Genomic DNA, 19525 nt, shown 5'->3' with positions numbered 1-19525 from the left:
ATTCCAAGCCATAAAACAGATATATTGTAAACAACACAAAACAGAATTTGGAACCTTTGGCAAATATACTTTTTATTCATGTATTATTTCACTTTATTAAGAGAATTTGCTTTCTGAGGGATTTTTTTTCTTTTAAAGCTTAATACTGCTACAAGTCATCATAAGTTGAACTGACAAACTGTCAGAAAAGCAAGATGTCCCAAGAGTGAAAAGAGGCAAACGCATACAATTAGACGAAATAGCCCTTGAGAGTTATATAAAATAGAGAAAGCCAAAGAAACAAACAAGCCTTTTTGTCAGTCTTGTGTTGAAGAAATATAGGAACGGCTCTTTGACAGTCTAACAAATGTTTCATTCATTTGAATTCACAGCCAAAGTGCCAACTTCAATCACAGAGGTGAAAATCAACATCAACATTCACGTCAAACACACGATTATAATGCGGAACCAATACATAAGTTCAAAATGAACCAAGTTAAATATATAAATGTTTTTTTTTCTAATTTTCAGAATATAGCATGAGCTAAACCGTCTTGTTACATGACAAACTGTTTTCATAATCGAAAATACTGAGTACTGTTGTTTTACTCTACCTCTCCTCTCACATAACACAATGACATAACGCAACGTTACTAAACACACAACCAAAACAAGCAGAACCTTTAAGGCCTAGGTGCTCCCTTACAGAGAGGCTACACAATATGCTCAAAGTTGTCTTCCCCAAATAAATTTAATACTGCAAAATAATGAACACCGATGATTCATACAGATGGGTTTTGGGCAGTTGTAGTTTTCGTAGTAATGTCATAACACTCCATCCAAACTCTCTACTCCTGAAATTTGTTTTTTTTTTCCATTTTTAATTTTGCAGTTTACCTTCAATCTTCATTTTAACAATCTCTTTCAATAATAATAATAACGTAATCATGTTCTTTGATTTGAAAACAACCGAATCCATAATATATGCTTATCAGAATAATTACTGTATTTATAAATTCCCTGCATCTTCATAATTGTCAGTGTTTTGCAAGAAAAAAACAAACATTTCAAAATCCAGGCACTCTCTTTGATTGCATTAAGCACAACATAACATTTTTTTAAGGAGTTGCACAATCGCAGCAGCCAAAATAGATATGTACATATATTTATATATATTCTTACAGTACTGGGAAATTCAATTTTGTATCTTTGCAGCCACAAGGAAAGAAAAAAAAATATGTACAAAAAATGGCAGCAACTGTATTTTACTAAAAATATATCACAACATGTACATGACCTTTTATATAAAGGAAGAATTGCTCTAAATGTACACATTACAGAAAAAAAGAGGAAGAGCCATCAAGCTAAGTGTATCATCATTATAATGACTGATGGAACACAACAGAGAGAAATGTTAACTCAGTTCTTCAACTGCCTGAGGCAACGAAGCGCACTTAATAGGGGTTTGATACTCAAAATTTCCGATCAATCAGAAGGAAAGCCGGCTAGGATCGAGCGGCCGTTTGACCGAGAAGCCTTCAGCTGCAGCGGAAATCAAACTCCAAGTCCGGTCAGTGCGTGGCCAGCGTCACGGCAAATCGCGGTAATCAGCAGCTGCATCGCGAGTGGGGCTGTAAACAGGAAGTGGGCAGCTGAAAAGCCGCCAAACTCTCACTGCAGGGGTTCGGTCTTCTTCGTGGGCGTGGTGGTATCCGCCTCGCCCGAGTCGGACACGTTGATGGGGCTGTCCCTGGAGAAGACCTCGGTGGACTCCCTCCACACGCAGTCGGCGATGGTCTTGAAGGCGAAGGTGCCGCACTTGGGCCGGACCTTCTGCGAGGCGTTGTTGACGATCTGGCGGCTGTTGGAGGTGGCAATCTTTATCTTTAGCGCGGCATCCACCCGGTCCACCACCGTGTAGGTGCCGATGCTGCCGTCCTCGAAGCCGATGATGATGTTGAGGGCCCTCTGGGACAGGCACAGGAAGGTGGGCGTCTTGTACAGCGAGCAGGTCCCGATGCTCTTCCCGTCCGCCAACCGCATGACGATCAGGCTGGACACCACGCCGGCGTCGTCGTCCTCCTCGCAGTTCCGGAAGCAGATGTAGACCAGGTAGCGGCCGTCGCGGGACAGCTTCTGCCGCCAGATGATCCCAGCCGCGTGGACGATCCGGAGCTTCCCGCTGTGAAGGTCCAGCACATTGATGTTCTCGTCGCCCTTCGAGACGATGCCCAGCTTGCCGTTGGGCGAGATCTGGAAGTCCTCCAGGTTCTTCAGGAAGTTGCTGGGCAGCTGCACCCGCCGGCAGATGGACTCGTCTGCGACGCTCCAGATGAAGACCGTCTCCGTGGAGGTGATGAAGACCACGTAATCAGGGCAGTCCGGGATGAGCTTGAAGTTGACGATGGTGATGCCGTCGTCGCAGACGAACTTCTTCGACACGCTGCCTGACCACAGGCTCACCGCCAGCAGCTTGTTTTTCGTTGTTCCCACCAGGAAGGTGTTGGCGGTGGTGATCAGGGCGTTCTGCAGAGCCACCAGGATGTTGCACACTTTGTGCCCGGTGGCCAGCCTCCAGACCCTGGAGGCGTTCTGTTCGCAGAGGGAGACCACAAACTGATCGTTGTGTGTGATCAGGAGCTGGGATATCCTTTGGCCATTGATGCGGAAGATGTTCTCTCCCGTCGTGGTGTGCCAGATGTACTGGCTACACTTGTCATCCGAGGTGACCATCAGGTCCCCGGAGGACGTCAGCACGCAGTTCTCCACGATGCCCTCGTGCTTAAAGACGGTCTCGATGAAGCCCGTGCTGAAGTTCCACTTGTGCACGGACTCGGAGCCGTCCATGGTGAAGACGAAGTCCTCCCTGCCGGACAGCTGCAGGCTCTGGATCCGCCGCCCGGTTTTGTCGATGTTCGACATGGCAGTGATGATGTCAATGTCCCACACGGAGAGAACACCGCTGCTGGCCACCGACAGCAGCAGGTTGTGGTGGGTGGACTTGATGAGCTTGACAATGGCCCCTGAGATCTCCACCAGACTGGCCATGCACTGGCCGCTGTCCCTCCGCCACACAAAAATGGATGAGGTGTTCTCCATGGAGGCCACGATGCTCTGGCCGTTCTTGGAGAGGACGGCGGCCACGAAGCGCTCGCTGCGCTTGGCCTTGAACTTCTCCACCATCTTCCATAGCCTGGTGTCCAGCACCTCGATGCTCCTGGCCTTGCAGATAAGGATGGAGCGCTGGTCTTCGGACAGCTCGATGCCGATCACCTCGCTCTCGTCCCCCCGGCAGTCATAGTCCTCGATGATGCGGGGGTTGGTGATCTCCTTGGTGTTCCACACCGACAGACTCCCTTCATTGTCGATCATCACCATCTGGTGGATGGTGTCCAGGACCAGCAGCGACTTCACGAAACCCCCCGAGAACTCGGAGGTGACGGTGGCCAGCTTGTCCCCATTCCCCAGGTGGAAGATGGAGGTGGTGTTGAGGTACTGCCCGCAAAAGGCGTACAGCCCGTCTGGGGAGCACTGGACGCAGGTGACCTCATACCAGCAGTGGAACTGATAGAGGGGCCAGCCGTAGAGCAGGTCGATGACGTTGACATCCTTGCTGGCCTCCAGCCACGCCAGGGCGTGGTGGCTGGACAGGGTGAAGCCGTTGATGAAGGCTACGCCCCCCGTGATGCCGCAGTGCTTGGAGCCCTTGATCTCCACCTCAGACAGAAGGCAAGACTTGTGGTTGTCGTAGATCAGCAGCGTGTTCTTGGTGGTGGCCACCACCAGATACTTCTCGTCGCTGGTGAGCCGGATCCCCAGAACAACCGAGCGAGCTGTGTCGATTTGCCTCAGGAGCTGCCGGCTTTCCACGTCCCAGGTGCTGACGGTGCCGTCCTCCAGGGCGACGATGATGATGTTGGGGGCAAAGGTGGGCAGGATCTCCACGATCTGCATGTAGCTGGAGCACAGGGGCAGCCGCTCAGGGCTGTAGATGACGTCCATGGAGGAGTGGAGGGGCACGATGGAGCAGTACTTGGGCCCGTCCTTGTCGCACTCCAGAAGGAGGTGGCGGAGCTTGGGCAGGGAGGTGACCACGGGCAGCAGCCTCTGCTGCAGCTCGGCGGACAGCGAGGCCGGGTTGCGCATCACCTTCGCCTTGATGCTGCGCAGAGTGGTGGCCAGGAACTTGAGCTCCTTCTCCTGCGAGTAGCTGTAGGCCAGGTCGATGTCCGCCAGGGCCTTGTCGAACTGGCCGATCTTGATCATGGTGTAGAGCCAGCTGAAGTTCATGATGACCCCGTACATGAGGTCGTCCGTCCTGCCGCTGCGTGTCAGGTGGTACAGCAGCTCCGTCATCTTCCTGTGGTTGACGAAGAAGATGTCGGGCTCCAGCAGGTTGCACTGGAACACCCAGGGCTGCTCGGGGGTCTGCCTGTCGTAGGAGTGCTTGTCAGTGCTGGCCTTGTCGCTATGGTGGTGGTGGGGGTTTCTGTGGTGGGAGATGGTCAGGGAGGCGAAGTGATTGTTGTCGCAGTGGAATATCTTCTTCCTCCCGCCAGACCAGGCCCCCAGGAAGTACTCAGCCAGGAGACTGTGCATCTGGTGCACGTCCTCCTCGTTGCTGAGGTAGAGCTTCTGGGCGATGAGGTGCAGGTGGCGGTTGGCCCACACCATGAGCGTCACGTTCCGCACCTGCCGCTCGATCAGGTAGCCGGTCAGCTCCTCCTTCAGCCGGGCGATGAGGTCGTACGAGATCCTCAGCGGGTTCTTCAGCCTGGAGCCCACCATGATGTCACTCAGGACGCTGTTGTCCAGGGAGAGGATGTCCTCCAGCTCCATCTCCGTCAGCCCCGCCCGGGCCATGGTGATGTAGCCCAGCGCCCGGAACACGAACCTGGAGCCCAGCTTGTTCTCGATGGAGAAGAAGAGCTGCTCGATGCTCTCGTGCACCGTGGAGCACAGCGACGTGTCGTCCACGTCCTTGTGTGACCGCCAGTGCAGCACCTCCCGGGAGATGAGGTTGACGAACATGGGAAGCGTGCACTTGGCCAGCGCCTCGTTGACGTAGATCTGCTGGCCCGAGGTGACCTTGCGCTTGACGGCCAGCAGCTGGTGCTTGAGCGTCTGGCTGCACATCTTGCGGTCGCGCTGCGTCAGCTCCACGTAGCGGCTTTCCTCGTGGATGAGGCAGCGGAGCTTCTGCAGGATGCCGTGCTTGTTGGGCAGGGTGGAGACCACGATGCGCACCGTGCGGGGCAGGTGCACCGGCAGCCACCACAGCTTACGTGCCTCCTCGCCCTCGGACAGCTGCTCCAGGGCGTCCAGCACGATGACCAGGGGCCGCTGGAAGGACGACTCGCCCAGCAGGTTGACCAGCAGCTCCCGCATCTCCTGGATCTTGTGGGGCAGGAAGTGGATCAGGCAGCGGTAGTTGATGGCGATCTGCTCGCAGATGCTCTGCAGAAGAGTGCGCAGGTCGGTGGAGAACTCCGTCGCGCCGATGAACCGCACGATGACCACCGGGTCCGTCTCCGGCCCCAACTCCTTCTGGAGCCAGCTGTAGGCCTGTAGTAAAACACAAGAAAAAAGAACAATTTATGCTTTAAATATATGTATTATTTTATATTTACCTATTTTTACACCTCCTAGAAGACATTTAGAGAAAGAGTTGCCGCATACTTGTATTATTGTATTGTATTTTTGTTCAAATACAAAATTTTTTCAGCTGATTTGTTACATGCACAACACATATTACATACTGTTATCCAGCAAACTGTATTCATGCTTAAAATTAGAAGGCAACTGAGACCGCACCATAGGGATGGCATGCCATATGGTGATTACTGCACTGAAGTTTAGAAGGTTATACACTGGAGTCCTCGTCAGGATGCTGTTGTTGTGACCCCTAATAAGGTCATACACCCTCAGTTCCTTCACTAAGGATTCAGCTACATAAAAAGGCTGCAGAGTGTTCTGAGGTTAAGGTTGTATATGTAAATTGCTCTGGTTAGAGATGTAGGTAGCTTAGGTAGTGCACAATGCAATGGAAACACAGTGGCTATACCAGCCTTTGGCTGCTCTCTGGTGAAATGGTGGAAGTTAAGCTGGGCTGGGTTAGGTTAGTGCTTGGATAGGGGGCCTGACTGAAGAAGACCAGGCGGCTGTTGAAAGTACTTCAACAATATAACTTTGGAACAAATGAAGTAATTGGTGACCACCAAATCATCAGGCCACAGTCTAACCGCTCAACTGAATCCTAGCCTCCGTCCAGGCTGATGTCTGGAGAGACTTTACATGCATCACTCAGGAGGGAGCAGGTCATTATCTGTGCAGTTTCATGGCCTTGCCGTGGAATACCTGTGCATTTTTATAGTCATAATTGTTATTATTTGGCTCCACCTTGTTAAACATCTAATCAGAAAATGCCATTTTTCTCAAAGTTTACCTGGAGATGTGTGTTAGGGAGGAGGGTACAGAGTGTGCACACTTATTGAACAAACATGAGTTCAGCATCTGATTCCTTCCTTCCTTGATTTCCTACATCTAGAGTCTTTCTGCACTTCAACTTCATCTTTGTGACATAATAAATATTATTAAATGTAATTCATTTTTTTATAATTTAAACACTTTCATGTCAGATGTTTCAACATTACACACAATTAAGCAAAACAAGCACCTGGTGATAGGTAATCCTTACTCGAACTGTCTAATCGTTAAGTAAGGCTTGTAAACAGGTTTGGCATCAGTTGAAAGGTGCGCACTCCACTAATCCGCAGCCTCCGTTGCTGGAGGTACACTGAAACTCCCATGATGCAACCGGGGTTGACTGTGACGCCCAGAGGGAATCCAGGTCTCACAGCTCATCATAACTGAACAAACGTTTGCAATTGAAGTCTGTCACCTGCTTCAGGCGACGTGACATGTAAGCTGTACCCCCTCCCCTCTCCACCGTCCCCCCGGGCTGCAAAGCCAACACAGCAAAATGACCAAAGAAAAACAGGAGCCCAGTTTTTAATTTCTTGCGCTCTGATCTGCAGTCGGCAGACAGAGCAGTCTATTGACATAAAATATTTGCGATTGGAATGATCCTGTTTGCCGGGGTAATTCTGTGATGAGAAGGGCGAGTCTGCCAAAGATGGCGTCACATCGGAGGCTTTGTGCGTCCCAGGCTGCTTCCTTCGTCTCTGTCTCTGCAGCCATTCCTCTGTTTCGGGCGCGGGGGCGGGTGGGGGGGGGGATGAACTCTTAAACGCAATGAACTGCGCAAAAAACTGTGTGACTTTGGCAGGTCTCCCGACTGTGTGTGGTGCAGCAGAGTGTGGCATTCTGCCCATATTCCATAAAGTAAATCACTTTATCTTACAAGAGGCAATTTCATGGCATCAATTATTAAGGCCGAAGAAGCAGGGCACAGCTTGGGGCTCTCACGGTGGGATGCTGCAATACGACCCTAATGTGCCCTGGCAGCCAGATGGCCCAGCAAAGACAGGGCGGTGAAAATACACACACAAACAATGCGCACACGGACCTGCATGCACACACACAAACACAGGCACGCATGCAAAAATGCACACATAGGCAGACACATGCATGCACATATCCACACATGCAGACACACACACGCACGACCGTGTACACACAAACAAAGGCACACATTTAAGGAATGAGAGGGAGGGTCCTAGAATAAAATTTGAATCTTATTTATTTAGCTTTCTAGCTAGATAAACAACAGTAACCTGAACTAGTTACCCATTGACGAAGCATACAAGAAGGTATTGTGATGTTTTCAGTGCTGTAAATAACACCCAAGAGCTGGAGTTCATAACGAGAAGGCTGTGGATAGAAACTCAGAGAGCACTAACACCGTACCCTTGAACAAAGCACTTAACCTCACTGCCTGCATTTTTGTGTAACGACATAAAGGAGAGACTAACCCAAAAGAGAACAAACAAACAGTGGAAAAAACTGTGTTAGCGGCCCTGGGAGAAGGCACCCGCTGAGAAAATAAAGAAGTTCCCGTGATGTGCAGGAGCTCTGTCTCACCTGCTTCGCCACCTCAGCGATCAGCAGCGTTTTCCCCGTGCAGGGTCCTCCGTACACCACCAGGGGGCTGATTCTCCCCCCTTTGCTGGGCAGGATGTACCTGTGGATCAGGCCCAAGGCCTCGCACTTGTACTGGTAGAAGGAGGAGTAGGTCTTGCAGAGGGACAGGTGCTGCAGGATCTCGTCGTAGAGCGGGTCGGTCTCGGTGTCGAAGTTCTGCTGGACGGTGGCCTGGATGATGTCCACCATGTCCTCGTAAAACTGCTTGCAGAGGCCCTCCACATAGTGGCTCTCCACCTCCTGGGAGTAGCCCAGCTTCATGTCGCAGTGGGTGACGGAGGAGTAGACACGCAGGTTGGAGGAGGCCACGATGGTGGGGATGAACTCGTCGCGGATCTTCAGCAGGCGTTCGTAGGCCTCCTGGTTGCGCATGACGCGGTCGCCACTCACCACGATGTCCATGTAGCGTGCCATCTCCGGGATTTTGGCGTGCCGGTCGAAGTTGGAGATCTTGCGGATGTAGCACACGCACTTCTTCAGGAAGGCGGGGGTCTGCTTGCCCAGGGCGAAGTCCAGCTCATCTTCGAGGGCTGGGTAGACAAAGCAAGGAGGGACACGGTCAGGCGGGGCAGATCGCAGCGAGGCGGCAGCCTTTCGGCGGAACACATGATCCGACTGCCTGACGCAAGCGGTGGGCAGGAAGCCCCCTCCTTCAAACAAACAGATGGTCTGAAGTTGTATGACTTAAAGCGCATGGATTCTGGCATGGTTTCACTACGGTTCAGATGTAGTTCTCTAAGCCTTGTTTAAGAGAGAGCATATTTGATACAATCACTTAATCCAGCACAACAGTGCCCTCTGAAAGCTCTGAAGAGAGGGTTTACTGATTGTCTGCCAGCGCTGGCGATGCAGTATTGATGTGCTGTAGCTCACTTCCAGAAATCAGCTCCTCAGAGTCCACGGTGTTGTTATGAAATAGCTTTCTTTCTGAAATGTAATCCTCAAATAGGTCCGCTATGTATTTTCCTACACTTAAATTTAAGTGTTGGCACGCCTTCAATGAAAGCTATCGTTTAATTTAATTTTAAAAATTACAGCAAGTTTCACTTGCATTCCAGTGACATTCTCTTAGCAATACTTGTACAATCCATGAAAAAAATCTATGTAGGCAGGGAAGGGAGTATTTTGACATTTTCACAATTTCATCCTTATCTTCAGACATTATTATTATTTTATGCCTTACTCCTTATTATTTGACATGAGGATTACAATAATTGCAATAATTAGTTCACTTTCAGTCAAATGAAATAAGTTGGCTTTGTACAGTTTCTTTTCATACAGTGACCTATTGCAGGAGTTTTGGAACAAAAAGTTTTGGAACAAGAGGAACAGCCTGTAACAATCATCATTATTTCAACTGCTTTCTTCGGAGCTGATTTTTAATGTTTCCTCCCCTTTTCCCTCCAAGTTTGTAAAAAGCAATTGTACATTGTACATCTTGTCACACTACAATATCTTCTACACTCATACAAGAACATTTACTACAGTCCTATAATCTACCCGCATGCAGAAAAGGGATAATATGTTGCACTGTAAGGCCCATTCTGCACCTTAGAGGAGCAAATGCTCAAAGGAGGATAGGTGCACCTCCACTGACATCGTCTGAATAACTTGCAGACACCTGATGATTCACTAGAGGGTGCTAAAGAGCAGTCAAACAAGGTGACCATGCCTGAGGTAACCCACCCTATTCTAGATGGAAAAAGACAGCTATGTTCTGCCACTGTGGTCTCCCCATTATTATCCATTGTTATTATACCCATACCCATTATTGTCAGCTGTGCAATTCCTGATGGAAGCTTCTTACGTGGTTTTTAGAATATTTCACTGCACCCTGCTGCAATGGAAGCTTGCCTTTTTTTGCATTTTGGTACTGAGTTTTGATGGTGCAGTGTGCTTTCAAGCACAAGTTCTCTTCTTTAAACACCATCCGGTCAGACACGGTGGGGTCAGTGTGCCAGCCGCTTTGCCAACCCACCACCGTCACTGCACGCTCCTCATGGATGTTCAGAGAGAACTCCTCGTCTCGCTTTAGCCAGGCCACTTTGCTGCTATTTTTCAACTGTTTTTTTCATCATATACAAATGCAATTCTTATTCCTTATGGTATACTTCTAATATTTATGAAAAAAAGTACTGGGTTAGTAACGAAGTTCAAACTAGCAGGACACTCAGATAACCTTGTCAGTAAGAGGAGCAGGTCCTTTGCTATTCATTTTACTGCCCGGTTTAAAGGAAACCATCGGTGTCCCTGTTTTTCTTCTCACATTTTATGCTAAATTTTCATTAATTTCTAAATTTTCAGATTTTGACAGGCGTCGCAGGAACTCAACTCTCTGATTATTGTGTATTTGTAGGATTATCTAATATAGAATTACCTGTCACAGAAACAAACAACAAAAAAGCAAGAACTATTTCACAATCTGAGTGTGACTCCTGCTTTTTCCTGCTGATTTACAGCTAAGTTACCATAGATCCAGCTGCATTTCCAATGCTTTTGGCCTCAGATGTTTCTCAGATGTCAAGTTTCTCAGATGTCAAGGTAATATTTCAGCCATATTATAAAACACACCAACTGTTATTTTTTGACCAAACCACACGTGTGTGTGTGATAAGCAATGCAAAGGCACACAGTGGCGTTCGCGCCGAGTCTAAACACAGAACCGGGCTGAGTTCGTCCTGAGGCCAGCGTGAGAACCCGGGCTCACCCGAGCAGAGGAATTTCTTGGCCTGGCTGCTCTTCATGGTGCCTTTCTCCTGCAGATGCAGCACTGCCGTCCTGAAGGTCCGCTTTATCTCCTCGGACACGTTCCTCCAGGCCGTGTCACTCTTGGACTTGGTGTTGCCGGACTCCATCTGTGCAGAATTGGAAACGTTCAGCGTTTTTTTTTTTTTTTTTTTTTTTCAGCATGCTGCCTCCAGGCAGCAGGTGAATGATGATGTAGCGCTCAAAATTTACATTGAAGAAATAAGAAAAAGGGAGAGAGACAGAACAAGACAGAGAGAAGGCAAACATGGGAGAGAGACAGAGAGACAGAGAGGGACAGGCAGAGGGGGAGACAGAGAGAGTAACAGCAATGTATATATTCATCAAATTAATTAATTAATAATTAATTTACTGTTCGTTATATTAGATTGACTACTGACAATCTATTTAACTTGTGTATATATGTATTTTCTTCTAATTTGTTTGGCTGTTTTTCATTATTTGCTTTTCATTATTGTTTGTGTCTTTGCTTTGGCTACACAGTGTTCACCTGTCCTGCCAATAAAGCACCTCTGAGTTTGAATTTGAGAGAGAGAGAGACAGAGAGACAGTGAAAGAGAGGCAGAAGCAGAAGCTTGAGAGAGACAGTGAGAGAGACGCAGAAGCAGACTCAGGGGTGTTAGATTTGTGTGAAAGCTCCTGTGTGGAGGTGAGGAAAGACCCCGCTGTTTTTCTCATTGTCCCCCCTGCAGAGACTCAAAATAACACCTTTCCACAGGTGGCCATGGAAAACATGACACTGCATCTGCGCGGGTTCAAATAAATATCCCTACGGAGGGATTACCAGCCTGCCTCAAAAATCCATTACGCACACTTTCAAAGTGTACTAAAGGAGGAACCAGTCACCATTTTACTAACCCCTCAGAGGCTAACAACAGAGACACTCTCTTAGAAAAAAAGCACCAGGCACTGTAATGTATACTGCAAAACTAAATATAAACTCCTTATATTATTATATTATTACATTAGCTATTACTATAGTTACATTGAACGTTTACATTGAACATATACAACAACAGAAATTTAATACATTATCATTTTTTGCATGGATGTTCACATATGAATGTCTTGTCTTTTAATGGAGTTAAAAACTACTGTCTGTTTCCAAAAATCATAATCATAATCATGGCTCTGTGCTGGGGTTGATCTTTCCCAGTGTAAGACTGCAAAGCTGTGGACCGCGAATATTCTTTTGAAAATCTGTTTGAACAGCAGGATGCACAGCCACTCAAATTAAGCACAGTACATTCTTCCACGGTACAACAGCAGAGACCCAGTGGGAGGCTTGACCAAACAACCTTCTGGTTACAAGATCAGTCCCTTAGCCACTCTTGTGGTACAGCGCAGACTAGAGGTTCTCACCCTAATTCTGGAATTGCATTCTTCCTTACTCTGTACATTTCTTTGTCCTCTTCTGGCTTTAACTCCAGCGCCCTGTTATCATGTTTACCCCTTCTGTTTTATTATCAGCTATGATTAATAACCTTTATAGAGCATGCACCCCCTACAATCCTTTGAAGTGCCGCTGGATGGAGGCCCCCGCGGGTGTCCATCAGACTTCAAAGGGCCGAGCCACACTGTTAAAGCCATAATAACCCTGTTTATGCGGCCGCGGTGCGTGTGATGTGCCGTCTCTCACCTGTTCCACAGTCATGGTCACATTCCCTAATGGAGTGACCAATGGTGTCATCTACCCTAACCCCACTGTCACCACTACACTCCACCCCACAGTAGGAGTAGATTCTGTAGAGGCAGTGTAGTATAGTGGTAAGGAGCAGGGAGGGTCATATGTTGCCCAAACACAAGTTGACTGTGAGCCACAGTCCCTTGCCAAGTATGGGGTTGCAGTGTAGCATAGTGGTAAGGAGCAGGGCTTGTAACCGAAAGGTTGCTGGTTCAACTCCCTGCTGGAAGCACTGCTGCTGTACCCTAGGGGCAGGCACTTAACCCACAGTTGCCTCAGTAAATAATCCAGCTGTGTAAATGGATGGCATATAAAAAAAAGTAACCTGTATGGTTAAGTCGCTCTGGATAAGAGTGGCTGCTAAATGCCAATAATGTAATGTAATGTAGTGGACCGTCCCTCTGACTCGAACCCCATATTGCGTGCCTGGTAGAAAGCTTGGTGCGGCTGTTGTGGTTTCCATGGACGGGTTACAGGACGGGGCACTCACCGAGTTGTGGTAGTTCTTCAGCATCTGCGATTTTGGTTTGAGGTAGTAGGCGGGCGGCACGGCGTTCTCGTCCCTGCAGTACCATTCTTCTAGGATGCGCGTATCTAGCCCCGCCTCCACCGCCGCGTCCAGGATCATCTCGAACTCCGCCGACTCCACCTCGCCCGGCACACGGATGCTCCCGTACTTCTCCCCAACGAGTCCCTGTGGGAAAGGAACGGGGGAGGGGGAGAAGAGAGAGACGGAGAGACGGACAGAGAGAGGGACAGAGAGGCAGAGAGGGAGGGACAGAGATAGAGTTTATTACTTTACTATTACTGTTATAGTTAGAATAACTACTGTGTTTATCTTCTATGTACCGCTAAAGAAACAGAGGGGAGAGATGGAGAAAGAGAGAGAGAGAGAGAGAGGGAGAGAGAGAGAGAGGGGGAGAGAGGGAGAGAGAGGGAGAGAGAGAGAGTGACAGAGAGAGAGAAAGCTAGAGAGAAAAAGAGACAAAGAAAGAGACAGAGAGAGATAAAGAGAGAGAGAGAGACAGCCAGAAGGATTTGGAGAACTTGTTTAGCTGTATATGAAGGGAAAGAGGACAGTTCCCCAGCCGTTTTCCATTAGCAGAGCCTGCTGTAATTGACCTGAATAGATTTTGTTTAACAAGACACCTGCACAGTTACTGTGGAGAACACCTAGTCTGTGTAAACAACACGCCACACTTCATATCCAGATGGAAGCAATACACTGCAATATATGCCAGTACAAACAAACTTCAACAAAATTTCATATACGTTGTAATATATGATATTACATATTCTCTTATAAATGGTATATGGGTATTTTTCCAATATGTAATTCCCATATATTTACACACATTTATATAATTTCAAATATTAAAATATATGTTTTAACACATATTAAATATATTGCAATATATTTATTTTGGGCGAGACATGCACAGATCCAGGGGATCTAACAGTATATGACCAGATTCTATTCAGAAAAAGCTTTCTCCTCATAAATGAGTACAAAGGCAGAAACAGCCATTACTGCACATAAGCATCAAGGTGTGCTTCCGGAATCAGCATGGCATTCGTGCTCTGCAGCCTCAGTTCACTTTCTTGTCTTTGTAAAGCAGGCATGTCTGTAGGCTGTGTGGACAAAATCCAAAACAAAAATACGCGTTGACAGCCAATTAGTGAAAGGTTCATGACCGAGGGAGTTCATTTCCCTGCTGGTTTCTGCTTTTGTGAAATGCTCAGAAATGCTCTGGCTTGTGTTCCAGTTTCACGTTAAATAAGAGCTCTGCCACAGTGGTGCACGTAGAGCTGCAAGTACTGTTCATACTGTCTTCATCATCATCATCATCATCATCACCATCATCATCATCAACAGGAAGACCATTATATCACCATAACCCTTATCATCATATCCCCACCATATCCATTGTTATCATCACCATTACATTCACCCTCATAACTATAATCAATCATCGTAATCACCATAATAGAACATGTTGACACTCTGAGAGAGAAATAATGAGTCAGGACCGTGTTTAGTCATGACATCTCTGAATTTGCATCTCTTCCCTGTCTCTAAGTGACAGCACGTCCGCGCTAACAGCCCTGCCGTGTGGCAGCCGGTGGCAGAACCTGGCTCTGATTGGACAGGAGGATGACAGGGGCAGGGTAAGGATCTCTTTGTTCCTCTGCGCCTCCCGTGACCCTCAGCAGGCTCCGCACACGCGCCGGCCCTCCGCTGCCACCCCGCATTCTAATTGGACAGGTGTGGGGGGGGGGAAACCCGAAACGTGACAGGCCGTGTATAGTGGGATTTCAGCTCAGAGTTTTAACAGTGCCTCCCAGTAACACAAACAGAACTAAATAACAACATTTCCACCTGAAACGCTAAATTAAAATGATAATGAGACAAAGCCAGTCACAGCCAGTGTTAGTGAAGTGCAGACTAATGGGATGTATCTCAGGAAAGAAAAGGGAAAAAAAGGAAGTTGCCAAGCTGCAACGATTTATTTAATTATTTAACAAACAAACAAAATGAAGAACAAATTGACTGCAAGCCAACGGATACAAGAGTGTACTACATGCGACAGTCAAAAATAAGAGCTTTCACACTGAAGTTTTTCCCTACAATGCAGGGACTGTAGATCAATTACTCCCCATTATCTGAAACATTTAGCATTACGCTCTCCCAGGTGGCCTGCTTCCCCTCATTCTGCTCATGAGTGCGATCTGAAAGATGGTCAGACCGTCATCCATGCTTTTCAGTAATGATTACCCCACAAGCCCTCACATATCGGCATCTGCCTGCCTTCCTGATCCCACCGCCGGCTCCGCAGGGAAAGAGAATGACAGTGGAGGGCATGGCGGATTGGGAGCTTATCTGAAAGACACGCGTGGCAATCATCGTCCCGCTTGCCGATTCACTGCCAGAGGGAAGATGGAGAATCTCAGATGAAGAACTTCATGCAAATTACCCACTCCGTCCAGTCCATTAACACACGTGTCAAACGCTATCTCTCCGGCTGTCTGCTGGTCAGGGCTGCTTCATACTGGCTGAGGCATGGGCCACCAGATGAACGCTGTGTTATTCTATTGCTATATATTGAATTAAAGTCAACATTAATATACACGTATTTTATTCTCAGTCTTAATTATTTAGATATAGTGTATTATGTTGGTATATTTTCACACGTTTATGGCTTGGCATGGTATAAGTTTGTGAGTGAAGCATATCTATGCCCACTGTTCAAGAAACCTTGAAATATTGCCTGGAATTGCAACTGAAAGGCCTGAAAAATAATTTGGCCCACCAAGCATCGACTGTTATCAGCCATAAACTGGCATGAGATTCACCCTTGAAACCAGGCAAGTAAATCGTTTTAATCCCAAAGAAACACTTGCCAATCGCGTTCGTTCACGGCTCTTTCGCGGTTTTATCCCGGGTGTTGCGGTGTATTTCTTCCCCGGGTGCGCGCACGGAGCGGTTTATCACTCTGAGATAAAGGCATCACCGCGCGAGAGAGAGGAAGTGATACGAGGCGGCCCAGGGGCCGTCTGTGAGCGGCCGCTGTAATCGCCGTCTCCTCCAGACGGGAGAGAGCGCAGCGCCAGGCGACGGGTTTTAGAGCCCGCTCGTCCTTGATCAGCCCTCGGCGAGCGTCCCTTGTATTTGCTGTCACATGCTTGCGCCCAGCCACAAAAAAAAACACAGAACCAGGAGGAGAATTCGACAGCCTCCCCGCTATCCCCCACCAGCAGTTAAAAGACGTCTACATCTCTGTCGCCGGCTCACTGTGGTGGAAAGCACTGAAGCTATGCCAAGCTGAATGAGGCACCTGGACAGATGGCCAGAACTTTATTTTGTCAGGTTTTGGGTAACTTTTCTCTGGCTGAACAAGAGCGGGCCTGAATGAAACACCAAAGCCTGTCCACAGATAAGCTCCAACATATGCCCGTTTTCAGCACTGATACACTGCCCAGCTCTGTGAGGATTTTCGCTCCACAAAAGGCACCCTTATTCTCATATTTCCTTACCCTGGGTCTGGGGGCACACCTTATCTTCTGGTTTTCTGGCAGTTAATGTGCTTTGATTAAACTGTTGACTGAATAATGATCCTTGTTTGACATATCTACATTTAATATGCTGTACATTTACATTTATTCATTTGGCAGACGCTTTTATCCAAAGCGACTTACATAGGTTACAGTTCTTTGCAATGTTATCCATTTATACAGCTGGATATTTACTGAGGCAATTGTGGGTTAAGTACCTTGCCTTGAATGTGCAGCAGGGGTGGCCAACCACAAGAGCCACGTGTCCTGCATGTCTTAGATCTCTCCCTGCTCCAACACAGCTGATTCAAATGATCAACTCGTTATGAACTCCTGAAGCTGCTGAATAACAAACTGATCATTTGAATCAGCTGTGTTGGAGCAGGGAGAGATCTAAAACATGCAGGACACATGGCTCTCGTGGTTGGCCACCCCTGCTGTACATTCTCTATGAAGGAAAGGTGTTGCTGGGAGTTTGTCTGTGCCATCAGGAAAAAAGAAAAAAAGTTCCTCATGCAACAGATATTCGGTAAGATCTTACATATGAAGCAAATTCCATGCAGCTGCCTCAGTTAATCAGGTGCCTTTGTTCTAGGCCCCAGTGAACAACTAATAATTAAACCTAATAAACAATTACTCATAATTAATGAAACCGAATGCTTATCTGAATTAATTTTCGTGGTTTAAGGTGCTCATATGAATAGAAATGTATTACAGGGGAACCTTTACTTTTATTCTTTTGTTTCATTTTGCTTCAGGGTCTGTGGCACTTTGTAATGTCTCAGCATTTAACATATTGACTGAAATGACTAATGAGAAGTCACCTCAGTAGGTATCCTGGTGCACACCAGCATGTGCTCTAAGTGCATGTCTGCACTGGTCTGCTCCTTGCAGTCTTCCCCTGCAGGACAGACCAAAGGGTGGTCTGCCCTCAGACATCCGCCTGCCCTGAGGCCTGAAGCCCAAGCCTGCTGCAGTCCCATGGTGTCCGGCCCGGCACAGCGCTGGGATGAAAAGCCACCCGCAACCATGACGACCACTACTGAACTGAGACACCCAAAACCCACAGGCCGTGGATTATCACCCAAAGGTACTGCATGCTGTATCTCACTGCCGGCCATTTTCCAAACCCAACTAACAGACTGCTAAAATCCCTTCAGGTGATTTACACACACCTCACTACATATGTGTACAGTATATATTTCTGTTTTGAGAGAGCTTCTCTTCTCTTGCCTCTTTGCAAAGGGACAGGGAATAATTTTCACTGTTTCCCAGAGTAGCCCCTGGGATTTTTCTGTTTTTTGATTCCCTCTGGAAAACCTCTGTACAATTCTTGGAGGGTGACTCAGTCTATTGCCTGTGCCAGATTTTATGATGATGATTGTCCGTCTAAGAGATTGTAGAAATCATATCCAAAAACATATACTTTTCTGCTCCTGCTCAGAAACAGTTTCTTAACTCTGTATTATTGTGAGCACCCAGAAACCAGTGATTGTACAACTACCTGCAACACAAGCTCACAGATCTATCTTACACAATCTAACCTTTTTAAGAGTTGCTGACACAAAAGAAGAGAGAAGATCTGTGATTCGCTGAGTACAGGGAAGCGCAATGACCACATCAACAGTAACTATTTAACTTTGGGTGACATACAGTAGATGAACTGCTTCCTCCTATGAGCACTGAGCTCTGCACAGACAGATCAGTGCAGGGTACAGTGCTATCTGAGGGGAGACAATGAACTCAGTCAGCATCTGCCTTACACCTGGAGCAGCAGGTGAGGCCACTGTCTCCTTAATTAATGATTTCATAAAAATCAGCAGAGCCTGCAATCCTCCAGTAACATGGCTTTTCCTGTTCCTGTTACTGTGTTACAGCAAACAGCTGACCTAACGGATATTCAACAACCCACATCTGTCACAGAGAACTAACAGATATCGAACAATCCATATACTGTGTCACAATGAAATAATGGTTTTCAATCAACCCATATATGTCATAAAGAACTAAGAGATATCCAACAACTCATATCTGTAACAAAGACTGAACAGATATCCAAAAATCTACAGTATATGCGTAATAAGAACTTGCAGATATTCAACAACTCATGTCTGAAACAAAGGAATGACAGATATCCAAAAACCTTTGTCTGTAACAACAGATATCCCACAATCCAAATCTGTAATGACTGGCTAACAGATATTTGACAACCCATATCTGTAACAAAGAGCTAACAGATATCCACTAACACATATCTGTCACAGAGGACTAACAGACATCCAATGACCCGTATGTGTAGGAAAGAAGTAACAGCCAATACTCGTGAAGAGATGTCAAATGCAGATAAGCGTTCGATGAACAACTCAATGATAGAGTGGGAACTCAGCTGAACCTGATTAAGAGAGAGCTCAGCTGGAAGGAAATGAGCATCCATGGTGAGTCCCCAGGGGCCGCCGCGTCCGAGGCAAGGAGGACCTCAGAACAAAGGTTAACAAAGAGCGAAAATAGCATCCAATCCCAGTACAGAGAAAGATGAATGCTAAGTTCACCTTCTTCCGTATATGATTCACCCAATTGTGTACTCATATAAATATTCCAAAATAGTACTTATCATAATACTTATGATGACGATGATGATGATGATGATTATTATTATTAATGCAGGTACTGAATATTTAAAATTATATTTTTTTGTTTTAGTCCCAGGTTTTCCAACAGAGGCAATGTGGTTGGGATGGTGACATAAGGACACTTGTTTGTGGGCCCGTGTTGTTCTTTCTCTTTCTCCCTCCTTTGATGGTTTAGGGCTGTAATTTCTCTGTTAAATCACACAGCCAGACGAAAGGCGTGTGACATGTGCTTTCAGATCATTACCATGAAAAGGGTCATACCCAGAAGATATCGCATTATCTGCCCTTTGCATAATGTGCGACTGTGAGA

The 19525-nt window shown here is 47.1% G+C and overlaps 1 protein-coding gene across 3 annotated transcripts in view; it reads right to left on the bottom strand.

Annotated features, from left to right (window-relative positions):
• Positions 1-1445: 1445 nt before the first annotated feature.
• LOC118792914 (NACHT and WD repeat domain-containing protein 2) overlaps positions 1446-19525 on the bottom strand; it is a 39575-nt gene continuing 21495 nt past the window's right edge. For all 3 annotated transcript variants that reach the window (XM_036550756.1, XM_036550757.1, XM_036550758.1), the window contains 4 exons: positions 13023-13226; positions 10790-10937; positions 8023-8612; positions 1446-5544 (listed from right to left, as the gene is read on the bottom strand). In XM_036550756.1, coding sequence (XP_036406649.1) covers positions 1651-5544; positions 8023-8612; positions 10790-10937; positions 13023-13226 — 4836 coding nt within the window. In that variant the 3' untranslated portion in view covers positions 1446-1650. The remainder of the gene's footprint in view (positions 5545-8022; positions 8613-10789; positions 10938-13022; positions 13227-19525) is intronic.

The sequence above is a fragment of the Megalops cyprinoides genome, chromosome 18, assembly GCF_013368585.1.
Source record: "Megalops cyprinoides isolate fMegCyp1 chromosome 18, fMegCyp1.pri, whole genome shotgun sequence".
Taxonomy (NCBI): Eukaryota; Metazoa; Chordata; class Actinopteri; order Elopiformes; family Megalopidae; genus Megalops; species Megalops cyprinoides.
Note: the sequence above shows the minus strand (reverse complement) of the source record. Positions and strands in the feature narration are given on the sequence as shown.